The following is a 26,136-nucleotide window of genomic DNA, read 5'->3' on the forward strand; positions in this document are numbered from 1 at the left end:
TTCATTTCCCTGTAGAGCTCCTGTTCAGAGAAGCAGAGAGCCACTTCCTGTTCCCTCTGCGTTGTCTCATTTATAAACACAATGAATAACAACCGTTCCCATCACACAGTGACTTTCACATCAAACCTTTATTGGTATTTCCTGTGAACAGAACAGTCGAACATGGAAACTGGAGCTTCTCTCTTCTCTTTTTCACATTCAATCAAATGAGAAACACAAAAAGAAAAAGTTTAAAACTGAACTCAAGTAAAAAAATAAAGAAAAGAACCTGATGAAGAGGAGCCTGAATCCTCAGGAATAAAATAAATAACGTCCGAGGATGAAGATGAACACTGCAAAAACTCTACATCTCACCAAGAATATTTATCTTATTTCTAGTCAAAATGTCAAAACAATCTCATTCTACCTAAAATGAGACTCATCACATAAAAAGTAGCTTGTTTTTAGACACTTTTTACTTCTTTCAAGCAGATTTTCACTTGAAATAAGTAGAAAAATCTGATAGTGGAGCAAGTTTTTCTTTCTTATTACAAGCACAAAAAACTTTCTTTCACTGGCAGATTTTTCTACTTATTTCAAGTGAAAATTAGTTTGAAACAAGTGAAAATGATCTAAAAACAAGTTCATTTGGTAACACTTTACTTGAATAGCTGTGGTTAAGTGTCATTCGGTAAGTTATGTCACTTTTGATACAAAGTTGACATTGTTTGAGATGTTTTTGTTCTGACAACTTGACATAAAGACAATTTAAACTGTCATAGCAGACCTAATGGACAAACTTTAACAATGATGTCAAGTTGTCAGAACAAAAACATCTCAAACAATGTCAACTTTGTATCAAAAGTGACATAACTTACCGAATGACACTTAACCACAGCTGTCAGAAGTATTCATTGATGTTTAAGCTGTTATGTCAATCTTATGAATACCTATTCAAGTAAAGTGTTACCGTTCATTTTTAGGTGATGAGTCTTATTTTAAGTGGAAAGAGTTTAGTTTTGACTAGAAATGAGACATTTTGACAAGAAATAAGACAAATATTCTTGGAAAGATTTTTTGCAGTGAAGCTGAGCAGCTTCTAGGAGTCTAGGAGTCTAACCCCTCCCCCTGCTGGTCCTGGTCCTGGTTCTGGTCCCGGTCCTGGTTCTGCTCTTGGTCCTGAGCAGCAGCGGGTCCTCGCGGCTCGTACACGTCCTCGGGCGTTTCTCCGAACACGTTGTCGGTGCGTCTGAGGAGGAAGACGCCGGCGTGCAGACCGCCCACGTTGACCCAGACCGTGTGCTGCTTCCTCCACAGCCCCCCCATCCTGGACACGGCCTGAAGAGACACAACACAACATCACTCACTCAGACCAACACAACACAACACAACATCACTCACTCAGCTCAACACACACTAAGACACACTAACACACACTAACACACACTCACACTACAACATCTGCTTACCCTCAGAAAAATAGAATAAATAAAAGAATAAATGGTATTCTTGAAATTAAACTTCTCAAATTTGTTCTTTACTTTTTTCTCAACTTTAAAGATGCGTTCACACCGGACCTTTTATTTTTGTCGCTGCCGCTCGTATCGCTCCAAAAAAACGCTCCGTCGCTTTTCGCCTGAGTGATTAAACGCTCAATCGCTCCTTTGCATTGACTTAACATGTAAACTCGTCACTCGTTCGAAAAACAAAAGGTCCGGTGTGAACGCAGCTTTAAGAAAAAAATATTCTTAAGTGTCATTTTTTTCTTAACTTCAGTCTTAAGAAGGAAAAAAAGAAGAAGTCATATTCTCCAAAAAAGTTATTAAGTATTTTCTCAACTTTATTCTTAAAGCTCTCAGTAAGTGATCCGGTGGTTTTGTCTAACTTCCTGTCAGCAGATGGAGTTAGCAGTCCCCGCCCTCGTCCCTACGTCACCACATTCAGGCGCATCCCTTGGCTGCACACACAGAGAGGACTGCCCCTTTATGCCGTTCTCTCTCCTCATTGGATAAAGGTTGTAGGATACAAGGAAAGTTTTCTCCTGGGCTCAGAGCAGAGCAGAGTGACTGACAGACCCGTGTTTCAGTCCAAACACTCTATGTAAGTGATTGCTGTCGGAAGATACAACTATTTAAGACTTATATTAACACAAATATATCACTTACTTCTGCTTTAAGTTTCTTCTTCAGAAAAAACGTAAGAATAAATGGTATTCTTGATATCAAAGTTGTCAAATTTGTTCTTTACTTTTTTCTCAGCTTTAAAGCAGATATCAGTGGAATGTTTTTGTTAATATAAGTCCTAAATAGTCCTATTTTCCGTCAGCAATCACTTACATGAAGTATTTCAGCCTAAACACGAGTCTCTCCGTCACTCTGCTCTGCTGTAACCCGAGGAGAAAATTTTTCTTGTGGGATACAAGTGTTATCCAATGAGGAGAGAGAACGGCATGAAGGGCTGTGTGTGCAGCCAAGGGACAATGCGCCGTGAATGTGGTGACGTAGCACGAGGACCAATTGATGCCTGACAAGGGCGGGGGGATGCTAACTCATGGTGCGTTCAAAGAAACTCGTACTTTGTGTTTTTCCTTCCTGTGAAGTCATACCAGTTCGATCTGGTACGAGTTCACGGGTCGGGAGTTACGAGTGGCCGTTATAGGGAACTTTCACAGACAACAGGATGGTAAAAACACGAGCTACGGGTTACCTGGAACGCTACCAAGTCGTAGTTGTGACTTGAAGCTGTAACTTACGGTTTCAAAAGCCTGCCTTGAACGCAGCATTAGCCGAAACGGCCGTGAAGCTGATATCTGCTTTAAGATAACTTTGACCTGTCTTAAAACTCCTGTGGTGAATAGGTATGAGCCTCTAATATCACCTTTTTCAACACATTTCAGACCAGTTTAGACTGTAGTAGGTCATAGTAAGTAAATATAGATGCTGTTTGTGTTTGTTGGTGCAATGCAGTGCGGTGACGTATTTTAAGAAGCTCTTAAGAACAGGCATTTCTTAGGAATTTCTTATTTTTCCTACTTAAGAAAATATTGAGGAATTGCACTTCAGAACTTTGTGAGTGGGTTAAACAACAGGGACGTTAGAGTAGACACTAGAGTCACGTTTGTCTGTTTCACAACGAATCCTCTGAGTCACTGAGGAGCAGAGTCAACGTCAAGACGTCACCCAGGAGGTTGAAGCTGTTTGACCTTTGACCTGCAGCTGCAGCTCGGAGGGAATCCAACAGTTTAACAGTTTAACAGGTTTGCAGCCGGTCTGTGGTGAACGTCACAGTCAACCTGGAGGTTTAAGAACCCGGGGCCAGATTCACTAAACCTTCTTAAAAGGCATAGGCGTCATTTACGCTGGGGACGCTGGGGACATGTCCCCACCACTTTTTGTCAAGAACAATTTTGTCCCCACCACAAAATGAACTTAACATTATCCTAATGAAGAATGACGAAAAAACGTTGATAAACTATGACAGAATAGGCAGCTGAAACAGTGTGCACCGCGCAGAGCTTCTGCCAGAGCCGACTCGCAACAATGTAGCTTCGATGTTACAGTAGTTACAGTAGTTCTCAGGCTCTTTCTGTCATCTCCCGCTTTGGAGAAAGAGGAGTTTTCAAGCTGCACCGTGGGGAGGAGGGCTGGGGGGGAGGGAGCAGGTCAGTTGTACCGGACAGCACCCAATATATGCTTAATGTTTGGGTGCAACAAAGTCACTGTTAACAAAATCAACATCTAATCTGTCCCTTCACGTGTCTGTTTGGAGCAGCTGCTGACAGATGTGCAGCTGCAGTGACAGTTTCCTCATCACTAAACCTGAGCCACCATCAGATCCTCCCTCGTTCACGTCGTGACGACAGGACTAAGTCTTTTGGACATATAGGCCTATTGTATATTCTGTGTTTTTCCTCTCTATAACCGTCTCGCTTCAGTTTTTGCCGGTTGGCAATCATCTGGTGTACCCGCTATTTCTCTGTTTCTCATTCACTCTCGATGGGCATATGATCATTGTCCCCACCACTTTTCAAGGTAAACTGACGCCCTTGCTTAAAGGGACAACCAGGAGTTTCTATTTGGTTATAAAAAAGTCTGATATGAATGTGGATGAATCTCCGTTACCACTTGTTAATGGTCCATTTTAGATAAATCTATGGTTTTGTCTCTATGGTTATTTTGTTATTATTAGTGGTGGTGGAAATGCTGGGCGAGCCGACCAGCGTTTCTTTACTTTCGGTTTCGTGGCGAGTCATGAGAATAACGCCGCCGAATCTCCGTTTATGGTGGGAACTACGACGGTATGTGATCGTCTTCCAACCTCTGACTTTAATTCTTGATGAATGAAAACATGAGTCTGTCTTGCACCGGTCAAAGAATTTCACGGTGCGGAGGCTCATAAATGTAGTGTGGAAACACTTCGCTTTTACAAAACTCCTCGTTGTCCCTTTAATGATGCTGCTTAGTCTGTTTTTATTAGCTAGACTGAAGTTGCCAAACCAGCAGATCATAGAAAATGTGATTCAACAAAGAATGAATAAAACATTCTCATGAGGGACCTCTCCACCTGGGAAGTCTCCGCTTTCTCAAATAAAACAGTCTTTGATTGGCCTTCTTACAGATTCTGTCCGTGTTGGCCTCAGCCTTTCATCCAGGATATTCCCAAGATATTTATACTGGCTGACTGTCTCGACTGGGGACCCTTTTATAGTCATTAGTGACATGGTAGGACGGTTTCTACGGAAGTCAAACCGCATATTTTTTGTCTTGCTAACATTTAGTTACAGAAATGACTCCTCCTAACCAGGTCAAAACCGACTCTAACAACACAAATGTCAGAATTTTAACCAGAGCAATTTAGAATTTAGTGAAAATATTTTGTTTTATTTTGTTTAAATGGAGGTTCCTGACAAAGTCAAGAAGCCTTGATGCTCTAAACACATTAATGTGCTACTTTTATGCATTAAAACCTAAAAACGTGTCGGTGGAGACCTGAACACAGAGGAAGGTCAGAGCTCCAACCGGATCGGTCCGGTCCAGCGAGTCCTGAGACCAGACTGTGTTTTATAAAGGAAGTGAAACACAAAGTCCAGATTGGAGGCGGCCAATGCAAACACTGCTGCTGCTGCTGCACAAACGTCACAAAACAACGACAACGTCTTCGTTTAAAGCCGTCGTTTCCATAGCAACGGGTGTTAGATAGACTGGACGTGTCTCGGTACAGAGGACGTCTGTTGTTGCTGTTGGTGATAAAAGGCGTCGACACCATTGTCTCTAATCTGCTGTTGTGTTTCAGGGAGAACACAATGTCTGCAGCTTTGTGTTGAGCTTTGTCGTCATTGTGTTTCTTTGTGTGTTTCTTTGTGTGTCTGTGGCTGCACCTACACACACACAACTACAGTCGCCTCAGGCTTTTATCCTCCACTCCACTGCAAAAACCCAAAATCTTTCCAAGAATATTTGTCTTATTTCTTGTCAAAATGTCTCATTTCTAGTCAAAACTAAACTCTTTCCACTTAAAATAAGACTCATCACCTAAAAAAGAACTTGTTTTTAGATCATTTTCACTTGTTTCAAACTAATTTTCACTTGAAATAAGTAGAAAAATCTGCCAGTGAAAGTAAGTTTTTTGTGCTTTTGTGTAATAAGAAAGAAAAACTTGCTCCACTATCAGATTTTTCTACTTATTTCAAGTGAAAAATGCTTGAAAGAAGTAAAAAGTGTCTAAAAACAAGCTGCTTTTTATGTGACGAGTCTGATTTTAAGCAGAATGAGATTAGTTTCGACTAGAAATAAGACAGATGTTCTTGGTAAGAGTTTGAGTTTTTGCAGTGCAACTCTGTTTGTGTTCTGTGCTGCGTTCAAAGGCCAGTTGTTCTAAAGGGTTAATCTGGATAAAAACGATCAGGATTTTGAAATCCCTTTTGTTTTTTCCATCCAGGATCACGCGATGCTTCTGCTGTGCATGCTGTGGTGTGATGTGTCCTGTGTCATGGGTCTTTGTGCTGCATGTGTTGGGAATGTATTGAATTATGTTTTCTGATTGATGTTATATGTTCCTTTGTCATGTTGTTAATTGTTGTGCATGTTTTGTAGATTGCCTTGGCTAAAAACTTTGTCATTTTAATCTTATTTCTCATATTCATATTATGTTTTTAGGCTGACTTTTTAACATGCTGCTGAACAGTCTGGGGACTACAGATGAAAAATAGCCTCTTGGATAATTCTGGCGCATTTACAGTAATGTTATTAATGTGCACTGTCCCTTTTTAAAAAAAATAAACTTAAACTTGCTTCTTCTGTGTCTTTTAAACAGCCAGTCTGGTTGGGCTGTTAAAATAAATTTAAAAAAAGCAAATATACAGGACATTAGTGAAATTGTGAATATTTCCCCATGTGATTCAAATTCAAACTTCAAAATTCAAACTTAAAATTTCATTAAATTCAGTTTGGGGGAAAGAAGTTTGGGAAAAGTTTTTCAGTTGTAGAATATTCAAAACGTAATCACTGTAATGGTTTAAAATTAGGTGCAAAATATAATCAATAAATGTATATATGTATATACTACATTATAAATATTGTTTAATTGACCAGTTTGAATTTAATTTAAATTTGTTCCTGAATCCTCCAAACTGCTGGATCAGAATAATCAACAAGGCCCACTGAGGCTCTCAGTAAAGCCAGACCAGGAAAAACCCCCATCACTATGTGCAATAACCCCCCCCCCCCATCCACGATTCCACTTTGACACTTTTTAGCCATATATACATATATATTTTTATACTTCTCTTAATATCTTGGTTGCCCTATATTTATAAATGTCTATATTGATATGTTTTTACCAGTCCACCACAGAGTGCACGGCATGTGTGAGTGTGTTTGTATGTACTGCTGCTGTAACTTGTGAATTTCCCCGTCGTGGGATGAATAAAAGGCATACTTTACTTTAATCCTGTGTTTTTGGATCAAAGTTTTCCCGATCCCAGTGAAAAGTGTTGAACACCACAAACTGAGGGTTTGATCCAGATGAAAACCAAGACTGGATCATGTGATCTGATCTTTGGTTTTAGTTTTGAACAACTAATTTTCAAAATTTGATCCACAATCAGATCAGATTCCCTGTGAACAGCTGTCAGATGCATCCCGACAGGACTGGACCTGCTGCTGGATTCAACCAGATCTTTTACAGTAGAAATATGTGGGAATGTGTTACCTTGGAAAAACATTTCTTATCCTGCGTCAACAGCACGGCCTTCCCCGACCCCGGTCTGCAGACCCGGGCCATCTCCCTCAGACAGGACGGGTACAAGTCCCAGTTCTTCTTCCTGGACCCCATTCTACCGGGAAAACAGAAAACCACATCGCCTTCATTTACTGTTCATCCACTCCCATTCTGCCGGAAAAACAAAAGTTCATTTACTGTGCATCCATTCTGCTCTGTTCCAACTCTGAAAGAGGAACTCTGTCTGTCCACCTTAACTCTTTAGTATTTTCACCTTGTTTCAGTAGGTCGATGTTAAAGGGATAGTTCACCCTAGAATGATATTTCGCTCATTATCTACTCACCCTCATGTTGACTAAGGGCTGGAAGAATTATCAGAGTCCACCGTCCCTTCTCTTAGTTACAGGGGGTCTTGGCGTAGCAGTGCATTTCAATGCAACGGTTGCAAAGGGACATCAGAGCTCTTCGTAAAAAAACACACACAAAAAAACATCCAAATACCTCCATGCTGCTCGTATGTAATGTCCGTCTTGTGCTGAAGCCCCAAATTGCGTAATTGTCCCGAAAAAATTAAATAAGTCTATATTTTAAGCTTGTTTGTAGCGGAAGCTTCTCGAAGCTCCTCTTCCTGGTCCGTCCAAATCTTGCGTGATTCGCAGTAACCGCACTGACGCCGGCGCAAATCACGCGAGATTTGGACGGACCAGGAAGAGGAGCTTCGAGAAGCTTCCGCTACAAACAAGCTTAAAATATAGACTTATTTAATTTTTTCGGGACAATTACGAGCATCATGGAGGTATTTGGATGTTTTTTTGTGTGTGTTTTTTTACGAAGAGCTCCGGTGTCCCTTTGCAACCGTTGCATTGAAATGCACTGCTACGCCGAGACCCCCTGTAACTAAGAGAAGGGACGGTGGACTCTGATAATTCTTCCAGCCCTTAGTCAACATGAGGGTGAGTAGATAATGAGCGAAATATCATTCTAGGGTGAACTATCCCTTTAAGTGAGTTGTGCACTGCAAAAACTCTAAATCTTTCCAAGAATATTTGTCTTATTTCTTGTCAAAATGTCTCATTTCTAGTCAAAACTAAACTCTTTCCACTTAAAATAAGACTCATCACCTAAAAATGAACTTGTTTTGAATTATTTTCACTTGAAATAAGTAGAAAAATCTGCCAGTGAAAGCAAGTTTTTTGTGTTTGTAATAAGAAAGAAAAACTTGCTCCACTATCAGATTTTTCTACTTATTTTAAGTGAAAATCTGCTTGAAAGAAGTAAAAAGTGTCTAAAAACAAGCTGCTTTTAATGTGATGAGTCTTATTTTAAGTAGAATTGGATTTGTTTTGACTAGAAATGACATTTTGACTAAAAATAAGACAAATATTATTGGTAAGATATTAGATTTTTTGCAGTGTGTTACTGTGGTTGTTTCAGTGTGTCGATGTTAAGTGCGTTGTGTAGCCGTACCTCTTGCCAAAGGGCATGTCGGTGATGATGATGTCGACGGAGCTGCTCCTGATGGGAAGTCTGCAGAGATCCCACTGCACCGTGTCGATGGGCAGCCCCGACGCACTGACACAGATCAATACACACTGATCAGGAAACATAGAGCTGCAGATAACGTTTATCTATCACTATCTATCAATATGTTCATTATTTAAACCTCAAATGTCTTGTTTTGTCCACAAACCAGAGAGAGACTCAGTTTATTGTCATAAAGGAACAAAGAAACCAGAAATATTCACATTGAAGAAGCTGAAATCAGAGAATCTGGAGCTTTTTTTCTTTAAAAAACGACTCAAACTGATTATTAGATTATCAGAATAGATGAAGATTAATTTAATAAATCGATTATTGTTCCATTAATTGATCTCTCTCTCTCACCTGCCCTTGGCTGCTCTCCTCTTCTGGATGTGACAGATGTTGTTGACGGTGCGCTTCACAGCCATGTCGTTGTTGTCCCCGGCAACGTAGAAGGAGCTGCTGAACTCTATGGCTCCCTGAGGAAGAGGAGGAGGAGGAAGAGGAGAGAGAAAGAGGAGGAGGAAGAGGAGAGAGAGAGGAGGAAGAGGAGAGAGGAAGAGGAGGAGGAGGAAGAGGAGGAGGAGGAGGAGGAAAGAGGAGGAGGAGGAGGAGGAGGAGGAGGAGGAGAGAGAAAGAGGAGGAGGAGGAAGAGGAGGAGGAGGAGGAAGAGGAGAGAGAAAGAGGAGAAGAAGAAGAGAAGGAGGAGGAGGAGGAGGAGGAGAGAGAAAGAGGAGGAGGAAGAGGAAGAGGAGAGTTATTAACAGTAAACTCTACTTCCTGATTGGTCAGGATGATCCAGGATGATCCAGGTGGATCACAGCTGAGTGGAGCAATCTGGGAAAAGACACAATGACTCAACAGCTTCTCCTCCAAACCACAACATGAGTCAGCAAATCTCTTTATTCTCTGGTAGAGATAAGAAACACTAACTATAAACTCTGTGTGTGTCTAATGATGCGTTCAAGACCACTCAGAACTCAGAGCGCTCAGACCTCCTACTTTAAAAAGTGCACTCGAACGCCACCTCATGTTGGAGGAAAGAAATGCACCCCGACGCTACAACAAGAACCACAGGGTGAATGTTAAAACATACATTAAAATACATTTATAATCCTAAACTACACTAAAACATTATGAAATAAACAATATTTACTAAGAATTATTATCAGCCTTTAAAGGGATAGTTCAACATTTGGCAAATTGGCCCATTGCCATAATCCCTATAGTTATAGCGGGAGGGAAATACAGAGACTGTTGATGAGACTGTTGATGAAAAACTGTCCCTGAAGGCAACGTGCATCAGCGGTTTTGCATGAATTTCCCTCTAAAACAACTCTGTGTGGTAACGTTGTGTTATTATCTCATAGCGTGGTGAATGTGCAGCTCACAACTTGTCCACCAGAGCGTTGTGGAGTTGTTGGATTGTGTATTTGATGAGTTTGATGAGGGAAACCAAAGAAATCCCATAATGAGCCTCTGTAGCGTAGCTCTGAGCAGCTCACGGCTCTGCTCCGCCGTTCTAAAAACAGCTTGCACCGACAATTAAAGGTAACGAACCTACTGCTATGACTATAGGGATTATGGTGATGGGACAATTTGACAAAAATGTTGAACTATCCCTTTAAAGGTGGAGTCTGGAGTTTTGTTCGTTGCAGTTTGTTAACAAAACATTGAACCTCAGCCCCTCCTCCTCTGGGGCTAAGCTGTGCAGCCTCCTGCCCCAGACAGCAGCCGTTGTCATGACAACAGTGTTGCCAACTTGGCGACTTTGTCGCTAAATCTGGCGACTTTCCAACCCCTCTTAGTGACTTTTTTTTGTCAAAAGCAACTAGCGACAAATCTAGCTACTTTTTCCAGTGATATTACAAACGTTTCTGGACCTGAAATCACGTTATCACAGCTGTTTTCAACGAGCAGCTGAGAAAACAACGACTCTCTCACCATAGATATCTATGGTGAGACAATTTTCGGATTTCATTTGTACAAGTCTAATGTTTATTTTTGGGCACAAAACTAAACTCCAGACCCTTTAATGTCCAGACTGTCTTTACTGTTCGAGTCGTCTCTCACCTCCAGAGGAATCGCTCCGGTCCCACACATCGGATCTAGGACCACGTCAGACGGCTGAGGTTTACACAACCTAGATAGATAGATAGATAGATAGATAGATAGATAGATAGATAGATAGATAGATAGAGAGATAGATAGAGAGATAGATAGAGAGATAGATGGATAGATGGATAGATAGATAGATAGATAGATAGATAGATAGATAGATAGATAGATAAAACAAATGTAAAAACATTGCTCTCCATCAGATAAATAAAGAAGCCGTGGCTCCTTCTGCACATTAATATAAATATACACACATGTCTGTATACATGTGTGTGTCTAGAACCAGCAACTGTAGCAGCCATTCAAACCAACAGTGAACATCAGAGTCACTTCATCAGCGCCTCATTAAAGGAATAGTTCACATTCATTGAGGACATTTTTACAGCCTGAACAGTCCTGTATTGAATTTGCCCGAGGCAGTACAGGACTGTTGAGGCTGTAAAAATGTCCTAAATTAGCCCTTTTCCACCGAGCTGGTTCTGGAGCTGGTTCGGAGCTAGTTCCTGCTTAGCACCGGTTCTTGGTTCTTAGAACTGGTTCCAGACCAGCACCAACTCCTTTCTGGGCCAGAGCTAAAAGAACCGGTTCTTCCAGGGGCTGGCAGCAGGGTTACCATAGCAACAAGACCAGCGCTAAGATATACAGACACGTTATCGCTACGTATTAAGTTTGTTTATCGATGTAAACACAGTTGAAGCTAACTAGCTGAGCTACAGGCGGTGGCTAACAGCAGCTAACTAGCTGAGCTACAGGCGGTGGCTAACAGCAGCTAACTAGCTGAGCTACAGGCGGTGGCTAACAGCAGCTAACTAGCTGAGCTACAGGCGGCGGCTAACAGCAGCTAACTAGCTGAGCTACAGGCGGCGGCTAACAGCAGCTAACTAGCTGAGCTACAGGCGGCGGCTAACAGCAGCTAACTAGCTGAGCTACAGGCGGCGGCTAACAGCAGCTAACTAGCTGAGCTACAGGCGGTGGCTAACAGCAGCTAACTAGCTGGGCTACAGGCCGTGGCTAACAGCAGCTAACTAGCTGGGCTACAGGCCGTGGCTAACAGCAGCTAACTAGCTGAGCTACAGGCGGCGGCTAACAGCAGCTAACTAGCTGAGCTACAGGCGGCGGCTAACAGCAGCTAACTAGCTGAGCTACAGGCGGTGGCTAACAGCAGCTAACTAGCTGAGCTACAGGCGGTGGCTAACAGCAGCTAACTAGCTGGGCTACAGGCCGTGGCTAACAGCAGCTAACAGCAGCTAACTAGCTGAGCTACAGGCGGTGGCTAACAGCAGCTAACAGCAGCTAACGCTCAGATCAAAACATATCGCCGTCGAAACGTAGTTGCCGGTCGCGGTGATTACGGCGAAGACGGCTGCTTTTTCCTTCTTTTTTTTCAGCCGGGTTTAGTGTTATAGACCAGAGCGGCTTTTTTATGCAAATGAGAATGACTGATGCATCCTGGGTAATTTAGGGGCAGCGCCCAGCATTTTTACATTGCACTCAGTGGCTTTTTGTGTTTTGATGGAGCATAGACTAACTAACAATCAATTTGAATGTTTTATTTTGTAGCACTATGTCTCATAATTATTTTGACACCCTCTTTGAAACCCACCGTTCACGCTATCTTGAAAAACTACAATGAATGAATCTAGCGGTATGCTCCTTTAGCCTCCCACAGTGATCAATGACTCCACACAGTGGCCAGAAATGTCTGACCCAGACATCTACACGTATTTGGTGGAATCACCGGAGGTTTTGGCTCAGTGTTGTCTGTAAACAGCCTGTTAATACACAACTTTCTGTTAGTTAGTTTGTCAAGCCAGTTAGGCTGAACTTTTCAATGGAGGGATGCCGGGCGCTGCCCCTAAATTACCTAGGATGCATCAGTCATTCTCATTTGCATAAAAAAGCCGCTCTGGTCTATCGTTAATTAAAGGCCTAGTCTGTGCTTCCACGTCCGGGTCCGGTGATCAACACCCGCAGGTCGGACCGGGTTTTCTAACTGTAGCAGCAGCAGAGACGGAGCAGCTCCTGGATGGGGATGTGACTCTGACTTGGCTCCTGATCAGTGGAAAAGCAAGTGGTTCTTTGGAGGAACCAGAGTTGAACCAGTTCAGCACCGAACCAGCACTGGAACCAGTTTGGTGGAATAGTCCAGAGTATTCATCATCAGCATGAGGAATTTCATTTCTTGGTGAACTATTTCTTTAACGATCACTATTAAATTCTCCAGAAGAGATGAGTCTCAATCTCCTCGCTATAAAACTGTGTAATGATTGATGACATGTTTAATGATCCGCCTCTCAGTGCCCAGTATTAATTGGTTTTGTTTCAACACAGATTCTAGAGAAACGCTGTGAAAACATTCAAATATCCATTAAACTTGTCAAAGCACGTTGACAGGTGTTGACAGAGTTCATCAGAATCTGTTCCTCCAGTTTCAGCTCCAGCGTTGCTCTTGGCTTCAGCTGGAGCTTCAGGGTGTCAACGTTTCCCTCACTACACCTCCACCTGTCATGTTTCCTCTCTCATGTCTGTCAGTGGAAAGTTAGTTCTGTTCATCTGCATCTAGAATAACAACTGATGAGTGTTTCTGTCACCAGCTGCTCCTCCTGCTTCATCACTGTGGGAATGTTTTAGAATAACAATAATATTATTATTATATTATAAAATGGAAAGGTGAAACCCGGCGATCTGATTGGTTGTTAACCGTGGTATATTGAGCATATATATATATATTAGATGCAGAGCTAATTTGGAGCTAACGTCTGGAGAGGTGGGACTATTTTTTTCACAGTGAGGCTATTTTATTGGATAATATGTATTTCTGGTTGGATAAAACTACATTAAATTGATTGTGTATCCCTCTTTCATATTGTCATTATTGGTAACCGTTTTATAAAACCAATACATCACTCCAGGCCGTGGTCTATGCTCATTCTACCACTCTAAGGGGGAACAACGCCCTTTAGAGTGGTAGAATGAGCAGAGACCACGGACTGGAGGGATATATTGCTTAAATAACAACTAGAACATTTCCTCTGGGAATTGATAGGACCACGGGGGGCGACTGCCGTGCGACTGCCGTGCTACCATCTCTGTCAATACGGGAATCAAACCCACGATCCACTCACGAAGACAGAGCTGATCAAACAGACACATGATCATCTTTCACTGAGCTCTGATATGGAGGTTCAGTTACCTGTGTGTGTGTTTAGAAACATGTTAACCAGTGCCAGGTGGATTGTTTAGAAACATGTTAAAGGACGATTCCGGGTAAATTCACCTCGGGGCTGTATGTTCCTAACATTTTAGGTCTAAAAGAAGGAATCTGAAGATGTTCAGTTTAAAGTATCATGGGAGCGGATTGAAGTTGTGCTGCTTAGGCTGTTTCCATCCCTCAAAGCCACAGACAGCGTCAGATGGAGACTCAAACATGCACCCAGAAGTTTATTTACTTCAAGTAAGCCGACATGTTTGTAAAACTAGATCTAATTCAAAGTCTGGCGGAGTCGAGACCCAAGTTGAAGCTCGGTGTGTTCAGGTGCAGTGGGAAGCTCCCGTTTGTGTCATAAACACAGGAATATCAACTCTGGACTTGCTTCAAGTGTACATTTTCTTCCACAGACAGCGTCAGATGGCGACTCAAACATGCACCGATACATTTTTTTTTACTTGAAGCAAGTCCAGAGTTGATATTCCTGTGTTTATGACACAAACGGGAGCTTCCCACTGCACCTGAACACACCGAGCGTCAACTTGGGTCTCGACTCCGCCAGACTTTGAATTAGATCTAGTTTTGTGTTTTGTTTTGTTTTGTGTTTTGTCTCGGCTATATTGCAAATGAGGTTGCCCCTCAATATATTTCAGAGTTTAAATAAATGAATAAATAAATAAAAAGAGTCGTAGTGAGGTGATGTCATGGTGATGTCATGGCGTGCAGTAGCCTACCTGAGCATGCCGTAGCAGAGCGTGGAGCGCAGCGTGGTGGGGCCGAAGTGGCTGATGTTCCTGCGGTGGAGACTCTCCTCGGTGAGGGCCACGCCCACCACCACCTCCTCCTTGTGGATGTTCAGTAAAACCTGCACAACACAACACACACACACACACACACACACACACATACATCTTTATTTATATAGCGCATTTCATACCAAGGCAACTCAATGTGCTTTACATAAAGACAATACATTTTTTTTAAAAGAACAGCATAAAACAGCATTAAAACACACACACAGTTAAAAAGCAGGAGCAAAGAAGAACTGTTGTGTTATTTTGAGACGGGACTTCTCGTAGGTGGAGAAAATACGCTGATTAACGTCCCTCATTGACAACAGTGTCCTGCCTCTTGTCTCTGATGCTCCGGTGTTTCTCACTGCAGATATTAAGACTAAATGGACATTTATAGCTCATACAAACTTACACTTCAAAAAAGCTGAACTGTCCCTTTAACTTTGACCATTCACCCCGCCTTCAACCTGTTACGCCCCCCCCACTCTCTCTCTCTGTGTGCTCCTCCCTCCACCTCGTCAGGAGATCAATCCCACTGTGACCTCATCTATGAAGGCATGACCTTTCCAAGATGGCCGCCTCTCCCTCCCACCCAGCGCAGTTGTGTTTGGTTGAGTTCTGTCACCACTGATCACTGTCCTACATTTACTGTAGATGTGTGTGTTAAATTGGAACGTCATGTGAACTGTATAGCTTTTATGTGAGATTTTTTAATGTGAGTTTTTACGTTGGTGTTTGTATGTCTAAAGCTGTTTGGAGCCCAAACTAATGACAATTTTCTGTCCGTGCGATAGACAATAAAGTTTTTTTAATTGAATTGAATTGAATTGAACGTCTGATTGGAACAATCTCCCATGCCACCTTATGTCTATTACTTCTCTTTATGGTTTCTAACCCATTTGCAAACTCCTTGCTCCTGTTTCAGATTTTTTTTGATGGTTTTTTAGTTTTTGTTTTTGTCTTATTCTTATTTCTCATTAATTTCCTTGTTCATATCATCTTAGATTTGTTTTTCCATATAAACTGTAATTTTTTTTGTGACTCATTTTTTTTGTATTTTTTATTATTTTATTTATTTTTTTCCCAACTGGAAGCTCGGATATCACTAAGTTGACTACTAAATTGATATCTGGCAGTTTGTGGATTAACTGGGTTTAGGAGAGCCTCGTCTGTGTCTGTGAGGGTTAGTTTGTGTGTGTATGTACAAGTCCTGTAATGTGTTTCACTGTATTTCTTTGTTTCTTTACTTGACGTTGTTGTATTATTGTATCATTTTGCGGAAGGACACCCTCGAAAATGAAATGACTCATCTGAAGGTGCGATCCTGAATAAATAAATTCTAATTCAGATGACTGTAGTGTTGCTGTAAGTGGTGTCAGCGTGGTTTCGCTCCACAACGAGCTGAGACAACAACCTGAAATAGAGACGCTGCCTGTTACATAACCAGAGTTTTGTTTCCTTAAAGCAAACAGCAGAACAGCAGCTCGGTGCTTCTTGGCTCCACCGGTGTTTATCTCTGAGTCGGTCGAGTCGGGACAAGCAGCAACAACACGGCCTCGTCAACTACCTCCATGTCAAACTAGATAGATAGATAGATAGATAGATAGATAGATAGATAGATAGATAGATAGATAGATAGATAGACAGACAGACAGACAGACAGACAGACAGACAGATAGATAGATAGATAGATAGATAGATAGATAGATAGATAGTCTCTCACCTCGATGTCGAACTTGGTCATGTCAGCTTTCCACTGGAAGAATTCCTGCACTGCTCCTCCGAAGTCTCTGGCCGCCTCGTTGGAGGAGAAGCTGTGTTTGTCTCCGGCTCGGTTGCACGTCACACGGAACTTCAGCACTTTGGCCTCGGGCGCCGTCTCCGTGGCGACGGGCGCTGTGTCCTCCTCCGCGCCCGGCTGCGTCTCCGTGGCGACGGGCGCTGTGTCCTCCTCCGCGCCCGGCTGCGTCTCCGTGGCGACGGTGACCTCCGACCTCTGGCCTTCTCCTCCTTCTCCTTCTCCTTCTAGTTTAGTTTAAGTTTATTTCGGACATGTTAAGAGAAATAAAACATAACACAGAAATGGACAGACATAACAAATAAAAACTTTGCAAAGACAACATATGAAAAAAAAAATAATAAATAATAATAATAATAAAATAAAATAAATTGAAATAAAGATAATTAGATTTTTTTGTTTGTTTTTTTTCATATCCGAAAAGGAGTGGGAAGAAGTAAAACTTATTTACTCCCACGCCTTATTCATATATGTGACCTGAACCAGCAAAATTAGTCGCAGTGACCCAAATTTCAAAATTGAGATTTTGGTATCAATGGAAAGAGGAGAAAATAAGCTTTAAAATGATACCCTAGTCAAAGTCATACATTGGATAGTTTTTAAGATATGGCGATTTTAATTATGGTCTTCCACTCACTGCTTTCAACTTAAAACCTGAGAAATTTGCGTTCAAACTATTTAGAACGTCTCTGGTTTACAGCCTTCTGTGAATCTGGCGTCTGTTCTGTACCATGTGATTACACGTAGGCTACAGTACCTTGTAGAGGCACCGTTCAATGACCCTCGGAAAGCAGAATGGAACTATTCAGATGCTGTTTACAGCTCGTCTCTATCATAAACGCTTCAGAAGATATTTCATGTTTAGTAAAACATCTGCAAGCGTTAGCATGCTACGTTCGGTTTAGCATCGATGCTACATTCGGTTTAGCATCGATGCTACGCTTGGTTTAGCATCGATGCTACCGCTCAGCTGAGCATCTGGTCCCGTACTACGTGATTTCACGTGGCTACCCTTGTTGTCCATAAATGCACCATTCAAGGACCCTCGGGAAGCAGAGAATCTCAGGATTCAGATGCAGTTTACAGCTCGTCTCTATCAGGTTCAGAAGTTATTAGCCTCATGTTGTGCTCCTCTCTAGAGGGTTAAAAGCTGTAAGTCAACTTTAATCGACATTTACGTGCCTTTCCTCAATTATCTGGACTAAGAAACTTTGGGAGTTGAATGTCATTTCTTTGAAATTAGCAAAAAAAATTCTTTTAGATTTTTTATTGATTTTCCACGTTATCAGCTGATTATCTAAAAATAGAACGTTTTGACTTCCGACTCATTTCGCCAGAGCGGGTCACATATTATCAGTTTACCTTCTTCTGCCGCCGCCGCTGCAGCCGGCTGCTCGCCCTCTGCTGCCGCCGCCGCTGCAGCTGGCTGCTGCTCGCCCTCGCCGGACGCTTTGGCCTTCCCTCCTCCTCCTCGGCGGTGGCCCTTCCTCTTCTTCAGCGAGCCGTTGAGCTTCCAGAGCTGCAGAGCGTTGGTCCAGGGCAGCGTGGCGGCGAGCTGCTGCAGCTCCGCCAGCGTCTCCTCCTGCAGCAAACACAACGTCAGTAACATGGTCACCACTTAGAGACAATCTGCACTGAATCTCTATCATGAAGCATAAAACATAGAGAAGGTTCACCAGATGTAACCTTGTATGTATTTTAACCGTTTACCTTTGAGGCCTTGAACTGGTACTGATGAAACTCCTCCACCACAACAAACAGGTTGTCCACCGACCGGAGGAGGTGAACCTGCAGCAGGAGGAAGAGGAAGAAGATTAAAACAGACATCCAGGGTTATAACCAGAGGGAAATTTTACCAATTTCTTCTAAAATTAAAAAAAAAAAAAAACTTTTACCGCTTTGAGAAATTTTTGAGAAAATATTTTACTTATTTTTTTTAATAAAGAATTCTTACCACTTTTTTTCTTTAATTTAAACAAAAAAACGAGAGGGAGTTGGGAGTTCCCAACTTTTTCTTGAAATTTTACCATTTTTAAAAAATTGTATTAGTTTTTTATTTAAAGCAGATGTGAGTGATATATTTGTGTTAATATAAGTCTTAAATAGTTGTATCTTCCGACAGCAATCACTTCTATAGAGTGTTTGGTCTGAAACACGGGTCTGTCAGTCACTCTGCTCTGCTCTGAGCCGAAGAGAAAACATTTATCGTATCCTACAGTTTTTATCCAATGAGGAGAGAGAACGGCATGCAGGGCTGTGTGTGCAGCCAAGGAACGCCGTGAATGTGGCGACGTAGCGACGAGGACTGTTATGGTGCGTTCAAGGAAACTCGTATTTTTCCGACCGGTGAACTCGTACCAGATCGAACTGGTACGAGTTCACGGGTCAGAAGTTACGAGTGGCCGTTATAGTGACTTTCACTGGTAAAACAGGTCGGAGAAACACGAGTGAGTTGCCTGGAACGCTACAAAGTCGTAAGTCGTGACTTGAAGCTGTAATTTACGGTTTCAAAAGCCTGCCTGGAACGCAGCATTAGCCAAAACCACTGGATCGCTTACTTCTGCTTTAAGTTTATTTTGTTTGTTTTTTAGAAATGTAACCACTACTTTTACCACTTTTTGAGAAAATATTTTAATTTTTTTTTCTTTTTTACTTTTTTAAAGATAGAAATTCAACCACTTTGTCTGGCTTTTTCTTTAACATTTTTTTGAGAAATTTTACCAATTTCTTCTAGAATTCTTTTTAAAAACTTGTACCACTTTGAGAATTTTTTTAGAAAATATTTAACTTTCTTTTTTTTAAAGAATTCTAACCACTTTTTTCTAGAATTTAAACAAAAAACTTCTTTATTTGAAAATCTTTATCACTTTTTTCTAAAAGAAAAGTCTTTTTTCCAGAATTTTCTCAACAATATTTCCACAAATTCACGCCATAGGCCCTAATTTGAACATATACATTGACTAAAAAAGTAATGCTCTTCAGTCTCAGAACAAATGTTTGTGTGGCGGTGTCGCCATGGAGACGAGAGCTGGGACACCGGGTCGGAGGCTCTGATCTTACAAGGTGACGCTCCATTCTCCCTGGAACTAGGTGCTAGTCATTGGTTTTAACTAGGAAACCGCTGCTGGTTTGCAGCTGCAGAACCGGCTCAGCAACATGCAGCACCGACAGAATGAGGATAATTAACCACGGAGCTTCTTCATCAAGGCAGCAGCTAAACTGCTCTGACTCAACACATAAGCTGCTTCCACAAGACAAACTCCTCTGTCATTAGCTCTTTAAGTTATCATTAGTTGTCGTCTAAGTGCTTTAAGTTGTCATTAGGTGTTGTAATTAGTTGTTGTGATTAGTGCTTTAAGTTGTAATTAGTTGTTGTCATTAGCTCTTTAAGTTGTAATTAGTTGTTGTCATTAGTTGTTGTTTCCATTAAGCTGCTGAACAGGAATAAACTCAACTGCAGTCTGACTTGTTAAAGAGGAACTAAGCAGGATTTCTTCTACATTTTTAACTTCATTAAAAAGCTCTGCGCAGTAATTATGATTGTTGTTAACTACATGACTTGTGACTTGTTACCATGACAACGGAGGCTCTCTGTCTTCCACCTGGAGTCTCACGGCTGAAAACCAACCTGGCAACATCAGTGTAGTAACTCATGTGACGTTGTTGATCTGATATATATATATATATATATATATATATATATATATATATATATATATATATATATATATATATATATATATATATATATATATATACTGTATAAATGTCCTTTTAACACTGTGAAGCAATGGACTGTAGCACTGTGCACAAAACTAATTTAACCCCTTGAGGGACAATAGGGTCCAAAAGACATTTTTGCGAATTGTTAGTTTTGCTAAAAAAGAAAGAAAAGAAAAACCCTGAATGTTCAGTTCCTTTGTTTAGAAATGTTTTATCTGTTATCAATGTTGTTATGTGAACATAAACCAAACCTGTGTGTTTATAAGTATTTACAGTTTATCTCAGACTACACCTTTAAGTTCTCCTCACACTTCCATTAATCATAGAAAACATTCAAAGGATTTTCATCTTCCATATTGTTGAACTTCTTTAAAATACAGAGGAGCTTCACTATGGAACAATTTACCTGCATCACCACTAATACCTAAACTCTCTGGTCAAAGATCTGTAGCACTTTATTTTATAGATCTGTCAATCTTTATCTTTCATTTTGTTTATAAATTGTTCATTTTTTTCACTTTTTTTAAGGTAATGAATTTCTGTATTATCGTCTTTTTCTGACTTTGAAGACGACCGTTGTTGTTTTTATATTGTTGGCTTCCACATTTCCTGCACAATGTTTAAAGGATAATTTCCGTTTTTTACAACCTGGACCTTATTTCTAGTATAAAATGCGATCATTTCCTCCCCCAGATAACTTTGGTGTCATTACAAGTGGTTGTGATGAAATGAGCTCCAGCCGAGAGGCGCGTATATCCGTATAATGGAGTCTACAGGGCAGCAGAATGCAGCCTCTAAATAACACATTATCTGCAGAGAAACTCCTTCATTTCACCAATATTTAGTTGTGATAGGCTAGTGCTATTCCCCTCTGAGTCCGGGGTTAGCTGTTATCAACATCCGGGGTCTGTAGGTTGACCTACTGACCTCTGACCTGGATGATGTCATCTCTGAGCTTGTTGCTAGCGCTAATGCTACGGTTCGTTTCTGCGTGTTTCTGACTTGTCAGAACAAAATGAGCAGCTGGATGAAGTTCAGCTTCCACAGGCTTCCTCTCCGCAACCTGGACTCACTAAAGCTCCGGCTAGTTGAGATAAAAATGGCAGAGATGGGACCAAGTCACACATGTGCAAGTCTCAAGTAAGTCTCAAGTCTTAACCTTCAAGTCTCAAGTAAGTCCCAAGTCATTTTTCTTTGGGCAAGTCAAGTCAAGTCAAGTCACAGGTTATGTCAAGTCAAGTCCAAGTCAAGTCGTGCATAGGTCAAGTCAAGTCCAAGTCAAGTCACCTTATTATTGCAATTTCACCCGCAGAATCTAATCTAAATAAAGTGAAGACAATATATTAGAATAGAATAGAATAGAATAGAACGTCTATTATGTCTTATGTCTTATCATGTCTTATAATGCATTAATGAGCCTCTTCATACCTGATCTGATCACAAAAGGTTAACTCCTACTACATCAATAGAATAGAATAGAATAGAAAATCTATTAGCTATATTCTATCATGACAACACTATTCTCAGCCTGCACTCATACCAAGTAGTTAGATATTAATTTGATATTTTATATTCAAAAGTCAAAGAATGTGTAACATTGAAACATTCCTGGATGCTATGAGTGACAGGCAAACAGCTGTGTAGTCACTGCAGATTCTGCAGCAGTGAGAACGTGAGGCTGGAGGAGATTTTTTTATTTTTAAAAAGGACACGTTAGCTTCTCGCTATGGTAACGCTGGTAACAGGTGACTGTTAGGTCTATTGGTTACTGTGCGTTTGTCCCGACTCTGAACAGCGGCGGCGACGCAGCGTTAATGAAGCAGCGTCAGGCCGCTCACCGTCACTGAAACTCCGGATGAAATCTCCGTTTAAAAACACTGAGCTGCGAGCGTGATAGCACTCCATGGATGTATTATATTATAATAGATCCATGTAGCACGCCCGCTGCAGCGACCCTGGAGGCCCCCTCTCACTCTCTCCCCCTCCCTCTCTCTCTCCAGCGGTCCTTTCAAAATAAGTGCATAAAAGGCCGGGGGGAAAAAAAAAACACCGACTGAGCTGGTGCCGTGCCGGTGAAAAATTCAGCGGTGGCGGCTGGTCATTCAAGTCATTCAAGTCATCGTGTCTCAAGTCAAGTCAAGTCCCGAGTCTTTAACCTTCAAGTCCGAGTCAAGTCGCAAGTCTTTTATTTTTTGTCAAGTCAAGTCAAGTCTCATCAAAATAGCGACTCGAGTCGACTCGAGTTCAAGTCACAGTGACTCGAGTCCCCATCTCTGAAAAATGGACCTGAATGCCGAAGCAGAATGATTATTATCAGAATGAGCCGCGCGGCGCTCAGAGATGACATCATCCAGGTCAGAGGTCAGTAGGTCAACCTACAGACCCCGGATGTTGATAACAGCTAACCCCGGACTCAGAGGGGAATAGCACACTGCAAAAACTCAAATATCTTACCAAGAATATTTGTCTTATTTCTAGTCAAAACAAATCTCATTCTACTTAAAATCAGACTCATCACATTAAAAGCAGCTTGTTTTTAGACACTTTTTACTTCTTTCAAGCAGATTTTCACTTGAAATAAGTAGAAAAATCTGATAGTGGAGCAAGTTTTTCTTTCTTATTACAAACACAAAAAACTTACTTTCACTGGCAGATTTTTCTACTTATTTCAAGTGAAAATTAGTTTGAAACAAGTGAAAATGATCTAAAAACAAGTTCATTTTTAGGTGATGAGTCTTATTTTAAGTGGAACGTGACATTTTGACAAGAAATAAGACAAATATTCTTGGAAAGATGTTGAGTTTTTGCAGTGCACTACTAGCCTATCAGAACTAAATATTGGTGAAATGAAGGAGTTTCTCTGCAGATAATGTGTTATTTAGAGGCTGCATTGCGCTGCCCCGTGTTCTCGCATTATACGGATATACGCGCCTCTCCACTGGGGCTAATTTCATCAAAACGACTCCAAATGACACCAAAGTTATCTGGGGGAGTAAATGATCGGATTTTATGATAGAAATAAGGTCCAGCCAGGTTGTAAAAAAACGGAAATTATCCTTTAACTTCAGTATTTTCATTGTTTCTATGTCTTTTATATAAATACACTACACTAAACTGAACTACAGGTCGTCCGGTGCTGAGGCGTTTCCATGGAGACGGGGCTGCTCACCTGGCCCAGCTTGTCGGAGGTGATGGGGAAGAAGACTCGGCCTCGGTCTTTACCGATGCGAGCGTCGGCGCCGATCTTCTCCTTGATCTCCTCGGCCGCCGTGTGTTCGAACCCCGTGGGGACCGTCGCTCCTATGGTGACGGTGATGATGTCATCCAGCTCCGTCTCCATGACGACGCAGCCGCCGCCGGCAGCAGCAGCTGGAGCCTCAGCAGAGTCAGAGTCAGACGACATGATGGACGACGCTCAGATGTCTGCAGCCGGGGACACGATGGACTGATGGAGAGAACTGAGGGAGGAGGAGAAAGACAGAAAGAAAGAGGGAAAGAGGGGGGAGAGATGGAGAGAGAGATTTTTAGATTTTTAAAACCAAACTTTTATTATTTGTCCGTCTTTTGTCACAAAACTCTATCAAATTCAATCACAAAATTCCGACATGATCAACTGAGCAAATGACGACAACAGAAAAGACTCAAAGCTTCAGGACCAGAGAGTTCCTCCTCGACCGAACACAAAGAAGAGAGGGAGGGAGAGAGGGAGGGAGGAAAAAGAGAAGGAGAAAGAGAGAGAAAGACAGAAAGAGAGAGAGAGAAAGATGAAAAAGAGAAGGAGAAATAGAGAGAACGACAGAAAGAGAGGGAAGGAGAGAGGGGAGAGAGAGAGAAAAGGATGGTGGAGAGATGAGAGAGAGAGGAAAAGGATAAAGAGGAAAAGAGAAGGAGAGAGAGAGGGAGAGGAAAAAGAGAAGGAGAAAGAGAGAGACAGAAAGAAAGAAAGGGGGAGAGACAGAGAAGAAAAAGAGAAGAGACAGACAGACAGACAGACAGACAGAAAGGGAGGGAGGGAGAGACAGAAAGAAAGAGAGGGGGGAGAGGAGGAGGGAGGGAGAGAAAGACAGACAGAGAGGGAGGGAGAGACAGAAAGAAAGAGAAAGAGGGAGAGAGAAGAAAAAGAGAAGAAACAGACAGAAAGAGAGAGAGGGGGAAGAGGGAGGGAGGAAGAGAGAGAAGGATGGTGGAGAGATAGAGGAAAAGGAGGAGAAAAAGAGAGAGAGAGGAGAGAGATGGGGAAGAGGAAAGAGAGAGTGGGAGAGAGAGAGGAAAAAGAGAATAAGAAACAGACAGAGAGACGGAGAGATGGAAAAGGAGAAGGAGAAAAAGAGAGAGATGGGGAGAGAGAGAGGAAGAAGAGAATAAGAAACAGACAGAGAGAGAGAGAGAAAAGAAAGAGAGAGAGAGAAGAAAAAGAGGAGAAGAAACAGAGTTAATCCCAGTTCCAGTCTCCACCACCACCACTCTGCTCTCTACCATGGATGTGATGTAATGTTGTAATGTTGTAATCATAGACTGTGTTAATGTGTCATCATGTTCTCTAAGTGAACTCCTTCCTAGACAAATAATAAGTCCAGTTGCTTTCGACTGAAAACTCCTTTGAGATACTATGACCTGACCTATGACCTGGACAAATGAGAATATGCACCGGCTTCCTCCTTCCTCCATGTTAAACACCAGCAGCTCACAGAGAGAGTTAACACTGTTGCTGTTACTGCTGCTGCTGCTGCTGCTGCTGCTGCTGCTGCTGCTGCTGCTGCTGCTCATACTGACACTGATATGTATGTATAGTATTATATATATATAGCCTGCTGCTGCTAACATTAGCAGCTGCTGCTCCTATACAGACAGACAGTGTGTGTGTGTTAGCTCCGAGCTGCTACAAACCAAACTAACCCTGACGTCACCGGTCTGACGTCACCAGGCTCACACACCGGACCAGTGTGTGTGTTGGTGTTGGTGTGTGTGTTGGTGTGAGAAAATAAAACGTGAATAAAGAAGTGTGTGTGGAGGAGTTTGTGTGTGTGTGTTTGTAGCTGCACTGACACCGACCTGTCACACACGAGGAGCTGCTCCGCGTCTCACGTGACCACTCCGTCACTTCCGGTACCGGTCCTTCACAATAAGAGAAGCATCCGGCTCAGCGAGACTATCAAACTAAAGGTTCAGTTTTAGTTTAATGTGGTGTTTTATCAAACTGAAGATATTATTAGCAACAAGTTATTATTTTAAATCATATTCATCATGGAAGCTCTGGTAGACTGGAAACAACTATTATTTATTGATCAATAATCTGATCATTGTTTTCTCTAATGATCCATTAAAATGAAATGTCTCTATCATAGTATGGAGGACTGAAAGTGCCACAATTAAATAAATAAATACACCATTAAATGAAATGAAATGATACATAAATGTTTTATTAAATGTGTCATTAATTCATTAAATACCAATTCATTTCATGTTAAAAAAAACATAGGCTATTTAATTATTTCACTATTTAATTAATTATTTCATGGTCCTATGCTGGATGTATTGTTGGAAAAAAATATAAAATGCACATTAATATTCCTAATATTCCTAAATATTTATTTAAAACAGACAGGAATTGGTTTTGGCATGTTGCTTATCTAATTGATTAACTCAACTAATCAGCTGATCAGCAGTGGAGTTGGTTTCTATGTGCCTGAGGAAAAATAATTAAACGTCAGTGAGTTGAACATGGTTTTATGTCAAACACCTGCTGACTACTGACGTGTTCTTAACCTTCACAGTTT

At 41.5% G+C, this 26,136-nt stretch overlaps 1 protein-coding gene across 3 annotated transcripts; it reads right to left on the reverse strand.

Moving 5' to 3' along the window:
- Positions 1-1,064: 1,064 nt before the first annotated feature.
- thumpd3 (THUMP domain containing 3) lies at positions 1,065-25,438 on the reverse strand. 3 transcript variants are annotated; one of them, XM_083972378.1, is made up of 11 exons: positions 25,412-25,438; positions 23,529-23,817; positions 18,347-18,424; positions 17,999-18,218; positions 16,562-16,845; positions 14,779-14,909; positions 10,792-10,861; positions 9,082-9,197; positions 8,665-8,769; positions 7,189-7,312; positions 1,065-1,317 (listed from the first exon to the last, which is right to left on the reverse strand). In XM_083972378.1, exons 2-11 carry the CDS (start codon positions 23,760-23,762, stop codon positions 1,087-1,089), a joined length of 1,593 nt encoding a protein of 530 aa, XP_083828504.1. In that variant the 5' UTR covers positions 23,763-23,817; positions 25,412-25,438; the 3' UTR covers positions 1,065-1,086. The 3 variants fall into 3 exon arrangements, with proteins under 3 accessions (XP_083828504.1, XP_083828503.1, XP_083828502.1); XM_083972377.1 differs by having other exon boundaries at positions 16,562-16,854; XM_083972376.1 differs by having other exon boundaries at positions 16,562-16,860.
- Positions 25,439-26,136: the final 698 nt, after the last annotated feature.

Source organism: Trachurus trachurus (assembly GCF_905171665.1).
Source record: "Trachurus trachurus genome assembly, chromosome: 5".
In the NCBI taxonomy this organism is placed as follows: domain Eukaryota; kingdom Metazoa; phylum Chordata; class Actinopteri; order Carangiformes; family Carangidae; genus Trachurus; species Trachurus trachurus.